Here is a 17,507-nt window from a genome sequence, read left to right as displayed (position 1 = left end):
GAAATACACAAAGGCAGTGCTACTAGCAACCAAGGAGTGATGAGAGTAATAGAGGTAGCCAAGAATTCTGCGAAGATGTTAACAAGGGAGATGTAGGTGACTGACACAGATACAGGCGTGATAATACAGGTGGTCCAGGGGGAAGTAAAGGTCCATTAAACTTAGGAGGGAGTCTCAGGGCTACCAACAGGGGTTCCCAATAAAAGTAAATGCAGTGAGTATGAATGCAAAGGTGGAATCTGCCATAATGGGTGTGATAAATGGTAGGAAATATAAAGTTTTGTTGGCCACTGGGGCAAAAAATTACCAGTGTATAATTTGCATGGAGTAGGGGATAGTGATACATGACCATTGGGGTCAGTAGTAATGAGTTTTTTGTTCAAAGCAACCAAGTTTAAGCAATGTGTAGAAGAGATGTGTCATGTAAGCAAGGGTTACAGCATGATCCTAGGGTTGCACTTTCTGCATCAACATCATGCCATAATCGACCTTCAACAATATGTAGTAGTACTTGGTGGGAAGTCATTCCAACTGGGGGAAACTGTTTTCAATGTTTATCCACTGCAAGTAATATCTAATGTACAAAACAATCCAATTAAACTATGAGCAATGACAGTAAAGCTTGATTCGCATGATTATGCGTCAGGAGGCATCGGGAATTCACTATGGGTGACTGTGGAACCTGAATTACCATTTGATACATTATGTGTAATAAAACTGCTAAAGGGCAGTGAAATATTGGATGCAGCATGATGTTTGATGAAACATGGTATTTTACGGGTACACAAGAGGCCCACTGGCAGAATGGCAACTGTCACTGTGGATAATTTTGGCACCAAAGAAGTTAAGTTGTCAAAGCAAATGTTATTGGCTACATCGGAGATTACATATGAGGAAGATTGCCATACACGAAGGTGTTGTCTGTGATGTGGTACAGGATGCTGCTATGACTACATTTCATGAGAAATTGAAGCTTTTAAGGAGAATTAATAGGACAAAATTGGAGGACATGTTGCTAGAATTTCAGAATTTTTTTCTACGAGTGTCACTGCCTGCAATTCCAGTAACACACATAGGATTCTGGCAAGAAATGAAGCACCAGTATATTGGATGCCACACACAATTCCACAATCACTGCAACTAATGTTGGAGATATTTATAAACCAGGCTGAGAGTACGATTCCCTGGGGGGCAGGAATTGTGATCATGCCAAAGAAGTCTATAGATGGCTCAAAGAAGTATCAGTTTTGTTGTGATTACTGTCATTTGAATAGTAAGACTACGATAGATGCCTACTCATTTCCAAACATCACAGAGACAGAAGACAACCTACAGCAAATGGGCTTAAGGACTGGATAACACCAGTTAGAAGTTACTCCCAAACTGGTATTTTCAGCATCCTGGGGACACCATCAATATATAAGGATGGCCTTGAGGTTGAAGAATATATTGGCAATATTCCAATGGACAGAGTGCTGAAGGGAATGAAACCATGTCAATGTCTCAAATCCTGATGATATAATTGTCTTTCCAAGGGATATGCAAGAGCATTGATAACAAATGAGGGAAATGTTCAAAAGACTATAAGCTGCTCATTTGATACTCAGCACGGAAAAATGTCACTTTGTCCTGGAAGAGGTTAACTATCTGGGCCACATCATTAGTAAGGATGGTGTGAGGACCAATCTGAGGTTAATACAAACAGTAAAAGTATTTCTGGTATCACTACCAACCAAGGAATGCCAATCTTTTTTCAGTCTCACAAGTTATTAGAGAAATTTCATGAAGGGGTTTGTAGATATTCCCAGGCTGCTTATGCAGTTGTTAAAGAAGGGATTAAGTTTGTATTGTCTGAAGAATACCAGGAAGCATTTGTCGAGCTGAAGAGAGTAGTGACGTAGAGTCCAGTATTGGTATTTCCAGACTTTCAGGAACTCATATTATCATATCATGCCTCAAATCATTCTCTGGGGTGTTTTCTTGAGCCATGAGGTTGACGGTCACGAACATACTGTTGCCTATGCATCAAGACAGTTCACTACAGGAGAGGAAAGTTATTCAGGACAGAGAGGGAAATCCTTAGCTTGATACATTGAGTGACGTATTTCCAATATTCCCTGTGTGGAAGGAAGTTCAAGGTGGTGACGGACCATGCCGCTTTGAAGTCGTTACTTGGTTTGAAGGAGTTGAAGGAACCATCTAGTAGATTGGTGAGGTGGGTGTTGAAACTCAGTGAATTTGAGTATGAAGTAATCTACAATCCAGGAAAGTAACATGGAAATGCAGACAAGTTCAGCAGAAAAATAGCTGTCATACAAGTATTAGGTCCTAGAGAATTGCACACAGCACAGAGGGAGAGTGTAAGCAGTATGGGCAGCAAGAGTAGTTTAGCATGAATGATGGATTATTATACAGAGAGACAAAACTGAGACCATAAGTGGTGGTGCTGGACAAGCTAAGTATTGGTGGAAGGGGAGGAACGATGATGTCCATCGATTTGTTAGGAATTATGTGGATTTGAGTCGGAAACAGGTAATGTTACAGAGGCTGCCAGAAGCAATGAAACTGTTCAGTTTCACTGGGGTGGCCATATTAGGCCAATTCAACTGAACACCAGCAGGTAACCATTTTTTTTCTGATCATAACAGCCCATTTTTCTCATTACACCAAGATGGTGCTCATACCAGACAAACAGAGGGTCAGAGCTGCATAAGTGTTGGTGAACAAATGGCTCTTGAAGTTTGGTGTGCCAAAAACGATAATTACAGAGCAGGGGATGAACTTCATGTCAGACCTGATGACAGAGTTGTGTCTGTTACTAAAGGTGAAAAAATTGGCAACCAGCCAACTTCACCCACAAGCTAATGGAAGAAGAAAACGAGTTAATCATACAATTGGGAATATACTTAGTTATTACAAGAACTCTCAGCATTCAGAATGGGATAAGTATCTTTCCTTTGCAGTGAGTGTGTACAACTCTAACCATACACTAGTACAGAGTTGTCACCATTTGAGGTGTTTCATTGGGAAAAGATGCCATTACTGTTCGATATTAACCCTAAAGGTTGTAGAAAAGAATATGCATTAAGAGAGTTTGTTAGAACAGTACTGGAAGCACAGAGAAAAGTCCAATGAGCAATTGCAATGGTGTTGGAGAAGAAGGTAGAGGTGGTGAAATGAGTGGGGATATTACCTCAATATAAAGGAGTCAGTGTGTGATGATGTCAAGCCCATATGCCCTGCAGGGGAAGATGAGTAAGTTTATAACACAGTACCAGGGCCATACTAAGTAACTGAAACAACATTACTGGTAAATATGAAGGTACAGCTGCCAATGACAACAACAACTGTGCTCATTGGATGTCTATGACCATTTGAGGGTGCACTGGAGGCAATTCCACATGAGGTATTTGTACAAGAGAGGAGAGATAAGACAAATAAAAAGCAGAAGAATGAGCAACAGGAGTGAGAGGTCCAGAAACCTCAGGATCATTATGGATTAAGGCCAAGGAAATAACTGATATATCATATGACTTTTGTGATTACTAAATATTTTTCTTTTGTGTTTAGTGTAGGATATGAACATTATTTTCAATAAAGTTATACTCTTGTGTTAAGACTGGTTTTGTTGTAGATGTATTGAGATAGGCTGTTTAGAGACAGCAGGCTTCTTGGGGGAGGGAGATAACATAGGTCCCTGTCCTCAGATTGCCACGTGGGAGAAAGGCTGAAGAAGATGGATGCTTGTTTTGGCAGTGTTCAGGTGTTACACTGGGCACACTTATCTGGTGAAGTGAGTACAAGTTGGGAAATCCATGCCAGTGAGAGAAGAAGGGGTGCTGCCATTAGCAGAAGCTGGGGATCATCGTGTGGTGACGACTAATGGTGAGCTCCAGTAATGCCACAGTGGGGTACTTACCATATGCCTGACTTGCAAAGTTGTGACAAGCAGGAGTACATGGATTATGTAACTCTTCAGGGGTAAAACAGAGGGACATCCTTCCAAAAAAGATGTGGTCAAACTAGAACTGCGTTTTCATAATGCAAGTCTTCAATGGACATCCTCTGTGTACAGCGTACTGAGGGTTGGTAGTTGATATGAACAGGATAAACTAATGCCGTTAGATGTTTGGAATTGTGAGGCTGTGGATTGTTGATCACTATGACTATGCGCAATATTCTCGGGGCCATGTTTCATTTGCCAGCTACTATGACAAGAGTTACTCTGCTAAGTATGACACAGCCACAGCTGTACTGACTTGAAGAACCTTTAGAGATATTGTCCACACAAAATCTTACCTTTCTTAACACCACCTCGGAATGTAGCCTGGACAATTCACTAAGCTCAATGATAGCAGCTCAGGAGGGGTGGATCACTGCTGAGAAATTGTTGCAGCATGTGTAGCAGCACAGAGATGGTACATGACAAGTAACCGTGACTTTGAGTAATGCCCTTCTTAGGACTGTGCTGACTATGCTCTGCCTACCTCTCATATATTTGAAATGATGAACCGTGTGGAACAAGCAAGAATGAAATATAGATTTAACCGAGTCAGGGATGGCCATAGTAATTTGGATAGCAGTTGAGAACAGCCGATTTAGTGATAGATACTAGTTTTACAGATTAAGGGTAGAACTAATTACAAAAGAGTTCCGGACTGGGGTAAGACCTGAGTGATCAAGTCTTCTCCGTATGAGGGGGGCAGTGTTGTGCTGCGATCCACTACTTGCTCAGGAAATCATTAGTCTTTAACAAAAGTAAGGAGATCTAGCATGGAAGCACCACAAAGCATTATGTTAACAGCCACAGGTGGGTAATGTCACTGTGGTAATGTGGTTTACAATAACAGATATGGCAATGGACTACACAGCAAAGATGGCTGAGCTCAGTGGTAAACAGCACTGCACAGCCATAACTGTGTAGCAAGTGGGGAGGTGTCACCACAATAGGGTGAGTCTCTTTGTTTTGGCAATGCAACTAGGCACAAGGTTTTAGTGAAACAAATGGGGACAGGAGGCACACAAATAAGTTTGGATTTTAATCACTCATCATTGCAGGAAGCCAGCAGTACCACCACGACAACGGAGTGATGCTGGACAGTGAGATGACTGGGCTCTGCTACAGCAGCCATGGGTCTGAAACTGGGCTGCACCTGCAATTTTTAGTCCTTCATCAGATTTGGAGTCTCAGCCTTGCCATTCTGCCGTCCACACCTGCTGAAGCAAACACTTAGTTCCTACCAGGAGTCGCTATCACAGCAGCAGCTGCTGGCTGACTTCTATCCAAGGACAGTGGGTTTATTTCTGCACACAGCAGACTCTTCATGCTGTCACCACGGTAGCCAAGGGGCTATCTCCCAAGTCGGCCACTATCGCAGCACAACACGACGCACCACTGTCAACGCCTGTGGCCTACAGAGGCTGCCGGCCTCAGCATTGTGAGTTACCTGCATAGCAACAGCACCAGAAAAATGCCACCACCCACAAAATGGTTCCAGACAGGGTCAGAGAGGAGAGGCATACTTGTCTCGCTATAATATGTACAGTATTAATAATCTTCTTTGTAATTGTTAACTGTGTTTTCCCTGGGCCCCACAGCCTGTCACCACCACTCACTCATCCTCCAGCATGCTACAAAGTGTTAAAACTCCTCAGAAGTTTCAGACAGTGAACTAAGTAAAAAAAATTGAAATTTCAAAAGGAGAGAGAACTGAACTCTGGAATAACAGTGTTCAGGTAGTGGAGATAAAAGAAGCTCTTCCCAAACTGAAATTCGCTATAGAATTGGAATGCAAACAGTCCAGTGCTTGGATCAGTTTGGAAACAGTTGAATACTTGAGTTAATTTAGTAGAGACTAAAACTGTAAAGGAAGAACCAAATTTCATTAGTGAAGCTGAAAAAACTGAAAAATTTTGGAACTGTTCACAGTTTCAGAAAACAGGAAAGTCAAATCTTGAAATTCAAAGAGATCTAACTAAACAGAATCTAGAAGAGAAATTTTTAACTTTGGAATCCAAGAAAGACAACCATGCTGCTGTAATTAATAGTGAGGTCATCGATGAAGAGAGAGTTGTCATTACCAATGTAGTTTTGTGACAAAGTAACATACATCACAGTAGCATAAATTCTGTTGAATAACAAGAAAGTTTTGTGGCAAAAAGTTTTGCCAGTAATTGTAATGGTGTGTTGGCCAAAGTAGCTTTTAAAAGTTTTCCTGACAAATTCCATCCTGATGATTTTTTACAGCACTGTCATGATAATTTTGTTTCTGGTGTGACTGATATGTTTAAAATATAATTTTTAAAGTAGTTTTTGGATGGGGAAGCACTAACTTGGGCACATCACCACATGACTTGTAGTAATTTTGAAAAATGTTTCCTTAATAAATTCTGCTAAAAATCAGAACAAGCTAGGCTTGCAAGTGTCTCTTTAAATGGACCAAATTACAGAGAGAGAAGTGAGAGCATGAAAGAATTTATGAAAGACAACTTAGAAATTAATCCATTTAGATAAACATTCTAATGAACTGCCTAACACAAATAAATGCCTTAAAAATAAGTTTATCAGGGAAGGTACAGTAGGGTTTGGTTTACGGACCTGATTTTTCTACTGAGGAATTTCTAAAATATATGAACAAATTAGAGAAGAAATTGGAGAAGATGAGAGACAGAATTTTTAGTTGCTAATTGTGATTCCTTGTTCTGACTGAAATCAAAGACAGATACTAATAGGCTGTTATTATGGAAACTGTGACTTCTCAATCACTTGTGATTTGTAACATATGTGATCTCTTGCCCCTTTTTTGTTTGCAGTGTGGCAGAGATACTGGTTCCCTTTGGATACAAAGAAAACTGCTTTGATATGTTGAGAGGGAAGCTACACTGATGGTAACAGATAAAGCTTCAATCTCATCTTGAATACAGAGTGGCATTGGATAAGATGCACATTACAGGGCAATTTGTTTCCCCATTGCACAGATGAAATTGAGGGAGAGATGGAGAGAGATTTCGTGTTAAGCAAAGGAAAAGCCAAAATGCTGGATGTATATGATTTGGTGTAGCTGCTGTGGAATAATGACACATTTGATATGTATGGGAATATGCAGAAGATTAAGAATCCAATTAAGTAAACAGAAAGTGTGAAAATGATGCTGGATATGTGGCAAACATACATTATGCAACCATTCATTGCTAGCTTGAGTTGTCTGTAGTTTTTGCTATTTGTGCCTTTTTATGTATGTAGGCAAGAGATTGATTTATTTCCTGCACACTGAAGTAGGTTGTTCTCAATTCAGATGCTCCTTCACCATTATGCCAAAGCACTTAACTGTTTTTTTAACTGAATACCACTGATACGGAAGGTACTGAAGGAACTATTTCATTAAAGTGTCTACCAATCAGTTTATGGTGTGGTTTCTGGGTTGGCTGTATAAAACAGTTGGCCATAGACTAACAAAGAAAAATGTCCTCAGATCAAGTTGAACTCAGAAAGCTGCATTGTATAAACATAAATCTCAGATTACATCACTGTAAAGTAGGACCAACTTTGATTGGCAAAATGTTGTGGATCAATTCAAGTTCAACAGAAACTGCCAGGTTACAGTTGAGTTGCATTACACAACAATGTTTTTTTTTTTTGTGAAAATTTGACTTAAAAAGAAGTAAATACTAAAAACATTATTAACACAATATATTTTGACTGCCAGTAGATAAGTGAATGCACCACAGTCACACTGCTTAAATTCCAAATATTGCTTTAGATCTGTAATGTTAAATTAGTCCTGTAGTGCAGTTATCCAGTGCAGTGGACAGCTAATGTTACTCCTTTGGTGTTTTTAATCAGTCCTGATGTTGCAAATGCATGCAGGGCACAGTACCAGAGGGGAGAATTTACTGGAGTGGACTGTGAGCATTTTCAGCTTCAGGACTGATTAAAACGCCAAAGAAGTGACACTAAAAGCTGTCCACTGCATTGGACAACTGTACCAGAGTGTTATGGAATTATTGGGTATGTAAGTAATGAGTAGAGATTATTTATAATCCTAATAATTCTTGGAGATGATTCATAATTAGTGTGTCTGGTTTAAGCCATTCTATACACTCATAGTAGCAATGCAAAAAAGGAAAAATTGAAAACCCCTTTCAAAACTGTTCTTTAAGCTCTAACAACAGTAACTACACAATTTGCATTTAACTTTTAACTGCAAAATAAGTGCTTCAGCTATTATGCCAACAATGCACACACTGGTGAACAAGATTAGTAGTACGCATATGTAAGTCAACTTGTATTTATAAAGTGGTGGCTCAGTCGTCGTATGCTGGAATGGTCAGACAGTGCCATTATCTGATGCTACACCGTTTCATGGAATTTTTTTCCATTTGCCATTTCTCTCGCCTCTTGCAGTCTTTGTTTATGTGCAAAATGTTGAGCTGTTTAGTATCAGAATAAAACTATATCACACAGAGCTGGAGCATTTTATTTGCACAAAACAATATAAAAGTCAGTGCATCAGGTGAGGAGCCTGAATGAACTGTACCCTGTAGTGTTCTTTAAATGTGTAGAACAACAATAAGTCAACAAGAATGAATAATGTTATAAACTATCTTTTATGCCGCAAACTGTTTTCAAACAAATAATTTATTTGAGCATATTAAAGAAATATATACAAATCACCCCATACAACTTTAGGATGAATATCTACATTGTTATCTAGGGAAATAAATTGTGGCTTCAGGCTTGCAAATAGCGTCTGTCCATTTTCGGTAACATCAGGCCTGACAAAATTACTGGTATTGCTTCCAGTTTTATGCATTTCAACATTGAAGAGTTTTGAGAATGTTTTTGTTCCCGTGTAATTACATAGATATGAAATGTAATAACTGTAAAAGCATCTTATAATTATACCCTGTCATGCACAAATGCTTTCTTGGTCAATTTCTTAATATTGATGAAACACTTTTTTAAACATTTCGGGTCACAATTTGTTTCTATGTTCTGTGAATTCCTTGCCTTTTCTTTGCTGGTTTATCGATTTCTTGCCTTCTACTGCGTTGTTATGCTGACACCATATGGTTTCCGACGTAAAATCTTTTTCAGCTGGGGAAAAGTTTGAACATCACAACTTTTCTGTTTACTTTTCTTCATCTTTGTAGCACAACATCTTCTATAGTTATGCACTGTGTGTAAAATAAACATGCAAAACAGGAAGAAAATCAAGGTTCTTAAGCAGCTAAATTGGCACCTCAAGCAGCAACATAGTCATTTTGATCATACTACAAAGGCCTGGCAGAAGAACTACATAGATGAAGAATTTCTTAATGCTTAACAGTGTACGAATCCTGCATTGTCTAAATAAAGAGTTGTCACGTCAATTTGCCAAGACAACATTTTAGAACAGTAAGTGGTAGCAAGTTGGGGCACATGATTTCACAAGTGATGCAATATGTGTGCCCACAAAATTACATTGATTTAAAGGTTACTGAAGTTATAAGTAACTGTTTAGACATGGCAACTTCTGAACTTGAATGCTCACGTGAGATATCAATGGTCACTTGATAATCACTTGGTATTACAGAATAGTGTAGCTCATGCAGTGCGAATGCTGCAAGTCATCTTTATCACACAAATAAAAGTGAATACAAATACAATAAGCTATCTTTGGTGGTCACTGAACTCAATTTGTCATACAGTACACTGGCTGCTAAGTTGCAAGTATGTTTTATTTCATGAAAGCAAAATAAAGATTTAATTTCACGAAGCACTGGAATATTGTTTTGTTGAATATAAAATGATCATTCAAATGTAGGCCTATAATTGATTTGTTGTACAAATTCCTTTTTATAGACCTCATAACTGAATACATGTGTAGTAGTGTTATAATGCTAACTTAAATTAATGAAAAATAAATATTCCTGACTCGGCAAAATTGTCAAATGAGATTGATAGTGTACAGAGTGACCTAAACATTATTAGAATGGGGAAAAATGTGTGAGACAGAAAGAGATAGTGTTTACTTAACATTAAGCATAAGCTATTAATTTTAGTGGTAATGCTTAATTACACCTAAGTTCAATCAACAATTTACGTACAATGATGAAAAAGTGTCATTTCAGGGCTTACATTGAGGAAATTGTACATTTTGGTAGTGGAATGACCAAAAGGATCTTGTGCCATTTGTAATATTTACTATTATGCTAATAGCTTAACTTAAATTAAAACAATTGGCTGTTTTGCCATGATGTAGTCAATGCTTAACAAATGAAATTTTGCATAAATAAATTCTCAACTGTCTGTATCCGTTCAATGGCTTTCAGTAGAGTGTGCATGTTTCGCACAGTGTTTAAAGGAAGAAAACGTTGTTTTGTTCTCAACAAGATGGCACCCCACCCCCTGCCCCACCACATAGGATGGACATTAGAACTTCCTAATATCTGCTCTATGTGGCATATTTTACTGTTGTTGAGTTGGCCATAGTGCCAGTTTGATCACTGTAGGGGCAGTTTTCATACATAGGCTATTGCCCGTATTTATCACTGTATTTATGGATGGTTTGAGAATGGACAAAGGTGTTCAGATCTAGTCACCATCAAGAAATAAAAAAAAGATACTTCTCATTGCAACTTATGATGGAGCTACAACCATTTACTTCAACACAAAAACTATCAAAAAACAAGAAGGATGGAAATATGGAAATTAGATAAATTGTAGCTTTAGTGCTGAATGAAACATACACTGACAACTCTTTCCCACTAGAAGTTCCATAACATACGTTGGTGAGACACCACCATCGTTGACAGCAGTCTGATAACATCACAAACTGACCATTGCATGGATACGTACAAACAGTTCGGCTTGCTGAGCTTGTCTGTAACAACTTTCAGAGTTGTTAAAGCCTCTGATGATGTCTCCAACACTGGAAGACGAAACCTTAGGCAGACAATTATGCCTCGGACCAAGGCCTGATGCTCGTAAGTCAAATGTCAGATACCATGCAAGTGCCAGCCATGAAAGCCTGCATTCTATGATTACAGTGAAACAAGCTTACAATACTAGTATGGGAAAAAACTATGAGGTTAAAAGGCAGGTTAAGGGTACTGCTGTTAATATAGCACCTCAATATCAACTAGGCTGATGTATGAGTATACATAATTAGTAATGCAATTAAGTAGAATAGTTGAGCAAACCTATATTTAAAAAATAAAAATAATTGAAAAATGTCTTTGTCTCATGAGACTTCATTTAATGTCTTTCAGTTAAGATGTGCCCATTACTTATCTTTTCCTTATGCTGCCTTCATTATGATCCTCCCATCCTGAGTCCATGCACTTTGTAAAACAAACTGTGAGATGGCAACAGTTTTATTCTTTAATGTATGGTATTTTTCAAGACAGTAATTCCAGTCTTGGCGACTCCCCTTCTGGCTAACACACATCGTATCTTTTCCAGTAGGACACAGATTTAATTATTGTGGGCATGTGTTTCACGGCACTGATAGCGTGCGTACTATACAATGGCTTGTCTCAATATCAGCTATGTTAACCTTTACACTAAGTTTCTCACATGCAGTAGCAATAACTGTGTCATAGGTATTCCTTGACCATGTTGGTCAGCAAGCTACGCTCCCCTAGTACCACCTTACTTCAACAGTGGCCATGGACAGTTTATTTTCTAGATCAATACTCTGTTTCTCATATTCAGCTAAGGACTTTTTTTAGAGATTAGATTTCTGCACTATTCAATCTGTCTCCAGGATTTTGTCCCTGAAGCTGCTCTGACAAAGCCCATGATTGATTGTAAATGACATCGAGCATGATGTCACTGTGCATCACCACACAGGGGCCAGATCAGTTCTCCCGTGGCTGGTAGACTCACCCACTGCCAGTGAGCACTCATCCATACTTTCTCTACTGCCAGCAAAGACAAGTTCGCACTCCCTGTTTTGCAGCCACCACTCTTGCTGCTACAGATGCATCTTGTTTTCCAATTATAATTCAGCATGCACTCTTGATACCCAGTTGAACCCAATACAGCTACCAACAGTAGTAAGACAGCAGCTTTATAGTATAAATGAGGAGGCCTTTTTTACGTAAGGACATACTGAAGATGATCCACAGAAGAAAGTTTGTAACACATGAGCCAGGAAAATGGTTTAGGAAAATGCTTTGGTCATAAATAAGGAAAAATATGGTAAAGACGAACGTCAGAAGAAACAAGAGCAAAAATGTGTACTTTATCTACCAAAAATATTTTTAATACACTGTCTGATAAAGGAAATTAAAAATTTCATAAATTCAAAGCAAAAGTGAAACATTTTCTAATAACATATAGTTTCTATAATACTGAAGGTATGTGAAGTGCTGTGTTGAAGAGAAATGATTTACATACAGCTAAGTAAAATGATTGTGTTTGTAGGCAAGCTTCTTAACAACTTAAATACAATGTTTTAATGCAATTAGCCTTAGCTATTAAACTCTGAGTTTGTGTGTGTGTGTGTGTGTGTGTGTGTGTGTGTGTGTGTGTGTGTGTGCGCGAGAGAGAGAGAGAGAGAGAGAGAGAGAGAGAGAGAGAGAGAGAGAGAGAATGCGCGCATCAGCGCATGCGAGTATGCACACGTACTTTTTTATAAAATTTTTAACTACAACTACACAATAGACATGGTTAACACATGAATAAGTGAACTGAATTTCCATAACTTTTGCTAAAGTATACCTACACTCTATACACACCCCTCATGTTATACAGAAATGATAAATGAGTAGTTCTCATTATCCACGGACAGTTGCTGAACAAACTTTCTAGAGGTGGTTAGAGAACAGCGATGGATGCTGGCAGTTTTGGTTCATCATCAGAAGCCATTGTGTGAGCAGTGGGGGTGCACCACCAACTCCACGTACAACATTGGAATTGGATTGTATGGTAAATTCTCATTGACAGCCTTGATTTCCTCATACTACATCAAACCCAACATTTTTTGGTATGAAGGGCTAGCTCCATAAAGCTTTTCTCCATATTTAATCAGAGACCACAATAAGATTGTAAAATTGGAGCAAAACTGGGCCTCGGTCTGCTTCCTAGACCCTAATTCCAACTTGCCCTTAGAACTGAGAAATGCATATTTCACCAATAAAACAGAGAAATTAGAAAGACAATGAAAATGATTAAAAATGAGAAACCAATTTCTTGAATAAAACACAAACGTGTGGCATGCCCCCAATCTTTCAACCTCTTGATCATTATTTACAACTGATAAGTGATTGTTAGGAGGCTAGAAGACACGCAGAAGATGCAGAAATCATCAACAAATAAGGAGCACTACACAGGTTCCTTACCATGGACATATTACTGTTAATTGCAAAGACAAACACTGTTACACATAAAACACCTGGATGAATGATGCCATTTTCCAGCTTAAAATATTTGCACAGGCAAGTCTCAAATCAGTGCCTAACAAATCTTTTCAGAAGAAGGGGCCATATGAAGGTGCTGAGATGCCCACAATGTAATAATACATCTACAAAGTTACTGAATTGTTATTTCTGGGTCATATATGAAGATTGTATCTGTTCTTTCGGACCTGTCCGAAAGAACAGATACCATGGGTGATCCTGCAGATCTTGAAAAATGAAATTACAATGAAATCCAGACCATTAGCTGCTTAAGCTGCTTACAGGCATTGACAAATATCAACTGGGACAGTTGAAAATTTGTGCCCCGGCTGGGACTCGAACCTGGGATCTCCCACTTACATGGCAGATGCTCTATTCATCTGTGCCACCGAGGACAGTGCAACTGCAAGGACTTATCTCTGGCATGCTAATTGTGTGACCTACATCTCCAACTTACTGTCCACACACTACATTTGTAGTGTCCCTGCCGCTATACTCATTACTCGAGCCAGTCAATCTACCAATTCCCATAAGCATTCGAGCAATGTGAGAGCACCCCCACTGAAGAAGATCCATGGCCGGCAAGCTTTATTGGACAGGTCATATAGATATGGTCTGGATTTCATTGCAATTTCACATTTCTCAGTCAGGTTATCAGGTGTGTAGGGATATCTCCTGAACCCACACTGCAAGTGATCTTGCAGTGACCTGATTTTGAGAAGCATCACTAAAGTCAACCATGCACTTAAGGGTCTTCCTTTCGCTGCAGGCAATTTGAGGACAGGAAACATGTATTGTAATTTTGCTGACATTTACTGGTATGATACTGTAATATTTGTCTCATAAAACACGACTCATCTTCATCTATACTGTTATCTCCACAACACAGTTGCTGGAAGCAATTATCAATACCAGTCTATAACAGCATATGAATTTGCTGAGGACAAACAATGTAATTCCAAAATTATGTTAACAGTTCTGAATTTAATACAAACCTTTTATAAAACTTTATAAAAATAAAATTTTATTACAAATACAACAATTTACATAATACAAGATTGCAGCATGGACTTTTTTTTCATTGTCTTCAAAGAGCATCAGTTATAAAACAAATTACTTGGTAAAAAAAATTACAATGAAATGCCATTTATGACTAAAAGATTAAAAAGAATGTTCTTGAAAAATCACTTGGAGCATAAATAACAAAGAATATAATTAAAATTCAAAAAGTCTTAAACTGATAAACACAAGTCTTCCACAGCTTGACTTTTTTTTCTCTAGGAACATTTAATCACTCTTGAGCCATTTCCTGCAAAATGTCTGCTGACAAGCAATCATCCAAATGGATGTTCATGAGATTCTCTTTCACTAACTTCATGCATAGAGGGCATGGGTGTAAATCCTCTCCACCATCACTTCCACTAGCATCATTCACCTCACTCTCACAGTCATCTTCAATGAAACAAGCATCTGCTTTTGTAATACAGAGAATGCATGATTCTAGATGGACATCCAGTGTATGTTTTAAAAGTTTCTCATCACACATAGGACATTTAATCATTTCATCTTCCTCTTCCATTGTTACAGAGGTAGAATCATCATTATTACTCAGACATACATCAACATGACTATTAATTTCATTTAATGGAAAATTCTTGTTGCAGATTGGGCAGTTTGCTACATTCTGAGATGCAGGTGTGTCTTCTGCTCTATGCTGCAAACAAGTATCTAAGTGTGAATTGATTGCATTTTCTTCCACTAATGTTCCACAAGTTGGACAGTTGACCATAACTTCCAAACTGCCATTTGCTGATGACTGTGCTTGGCTGTTACTATCCATGCTACTGTGGATTTTATTGTGGCTGCCCACATCAGTTGGGAAAAAAGGCTTTGTAGCAGGATCATTTTTGAATTTCTTGGGTGGTGACCGCATTGACTCACTGGAATTCTTCATTTTACTTTCATTTTTAATAATTTCATTACTTTTTACTGTCTTGGTTGTTGAGAAGACTTTGCCAATTGTCAAAGAGGACAAATGTTTCTTTTTCTTCCTGTCAGCTTCAATTTTGTCCAGCAAGGACAACCATGGCTTTTCAGTAGCTGCTGGCACAGGCTGACAGCTGCTAGTGGATCCAACAGTATAGCCTTTTCCAACAAAAGGAGTAACTGGTGCAGAAACAGAGTGGTGAGGTGCTGAATCATTTGCACCACTGGACTTTTTCTGTGTCTGCTTGTTTCCTTTTTGGGTGATTACCATAGTTCCATTTCCTTTATTGGCCAACATTCCTCCAATTCGAGCCTTTCCAAACTTATTGTTTGGAGATGAACCAAAAGGTGAACTGCTCTTATTATTGCTTAGGAGGTTATTTTTACTATTTGTTACATTTTTAGAGTGAGTGTTTAAAACTGGCTTGTCAAATAGCCCCTTAACACCTACATTTTTATCTTTGGCTACTGGGGCACCTTTAATGAAACTACTTACAGACACTGGCCCACGATGCACTAAATCACTTGGTTCCTTTTTGTTAGAAATAACCATATCTGTGTTTCTGAGAGTATCCTTTTCAGATGAACACTTTCCATCTGAAACAGGTCTTGCTTTGTCATGTGAACTGCTTGTGGCCAATGCCTTACCTTCACCCATAAATGGAAAGAAATTACGGATGTCATTCCTTTCTTTAGACACTGTAGCAGTCCCTGAAAGTAAGGAAAATATTGTTATTACTTATTTACTCTCATTACAGTATGTTGGCATGGATTTGATAATAATAATCTGAAATCAGAAACAATGTACAGAGAACACACTTGGGTATTTTAATAACTTCAGAAAGTTGCACAGGAAACTGACGATACAAGCACTCCCACAAATATGCACTGACATGACACAGTGACACTTGGGCATTTTAATAACTTCAGAAAGTTGCACAGGAAACTGACGATACAAGCACTCCCACAAATATGCACTGACACGACACAGTGCAAAGATAGCAAACTCTGCCACCAGTACGTAGTGCAGACAGTATACATGTGTACCAATTCAGACTAAGGATCTGTCCAAGCTTCTGAGTGTAATGAAGATATGTCAGAAATTTCTTTTCCTTAGGTGAAGCTGTCAGTGACAAAGCAGTCCTCTCTACTTCATGGATCACCCTCATTTAACTAAACAAATCTAACACACGACATTGAAATGAAACACAGCATTCACCTATGGCTATTATAGTGCTTCCACATACAGTCTTGGTTTATACTTAAAGTAGATAGTGACAGGAGACAAAGTACATGCAATCCAAATCTTCTGATTTCTACTGATTGAAAACTAGCAACTGGAGATTATGAAATGTCCATAGAAAGTGGAGAGAGTAGCCAGGTGGATGGCAATGGCGGCAATGGCAGTGCACTTATAAAAATCTTTATAAGATCTGTACCATACTAACTTTGTTACTTGATGAGGCGGAGGCCATGTGAAATCCAAGGTCACATCATGTCAGTATATACAATGTAGATAATATGTAGTGCATCAGCCTTAGTAAATCACAAACTCTCTATAAACAGTAGCCTTGTGTTGGGCTTTCAGAGAAATTCTTTTTGAGCCACAATAAACAAACACTTGTACACGCATGTGAGCCGCTGCCGCCGATATTTTCACATTACAGAACTATCCTATATGCCATAGCACAATTTTTTTTCCCTTTTTTATTTCTAATGGCTCACCTTGTTATCCGTACTTCCCTTTACAAACATCTAATGCTTTCATTTGTCTTTTCTGCGACTGCTTCATTATGTACTTTGGTCCCCCCTCCCTACCCCAGTGACGATCCATCCCAAAGAGACCAATCCTTCTGTATTAGCTCAGGAAAGTATCTCTACCCCTAGCTAAAACCCAGTCCCACATCCTGTTCCTGAAAAGCTGTGGAATACCCCAACATACTAACCATAAATATTCCCTTCTCTGGCTGCTGCCACTCCTTCCCTCATGCTCTTCAAATTTTCAGATTCTGCTAATTCTCATCCCCCACCAAACTGACACTATAGAAACAAATCTCTGTGGTACAGCCATCCTTCAACCACCTCTGCTCCCTTCATCAAATACTGTTACCGTGTAATCCCAACTACAAACAACA

General features: G+C 38.7%; 1 protein-coding gene across 2 annotated transcripts in view; it reads right to left on the bottom strand.

The window, feature by feature from the left end:
* Nucleotides 1-14,650: 14,650 nt before the first annotated feature.
* LOC124619471 (DNA-dependent metalloprotease SPRTN) overlaps nucleotides 14,651-17,507 on the bottom strand; it is a 66,457-nt gene continuing 63,600 nt past the window's right edge. For both annotated transcript variants that reach the window (XM_047145872.1, XM_047145873.1), the window contains one exon: nucleotides 14,651-16,083. In XM_047145872.1, the coding sequence (XP_047001828.1) occupies nucleotides 14,678-16,083 (1,406 nt within the window). In that variant the 3' untranslated portion in view covers nucleotides 14,651-14,677. The remainder of the gene's footprint in view (nucleotides 16,084-17,507) is intronic.

Source organism: Schistocerca americana, chromosome 6 (genome assembly GCF_021461395.2).
Source record: "Schistocerca americana isolate TAMUIC-IGC-003095 chromosome 6, iqSchAmer2.1, whole genome shotgun sequence".
Taxonomy (NCBI): Eukaryota; Metazoa; Arthropoda; class Insecta; order Orthoptera; family Acrididae; genus Schistocerca; species Schistocerca americana.
This window is presented reverse-complemented; position numbering and strand designations above follow the sequence as displayed.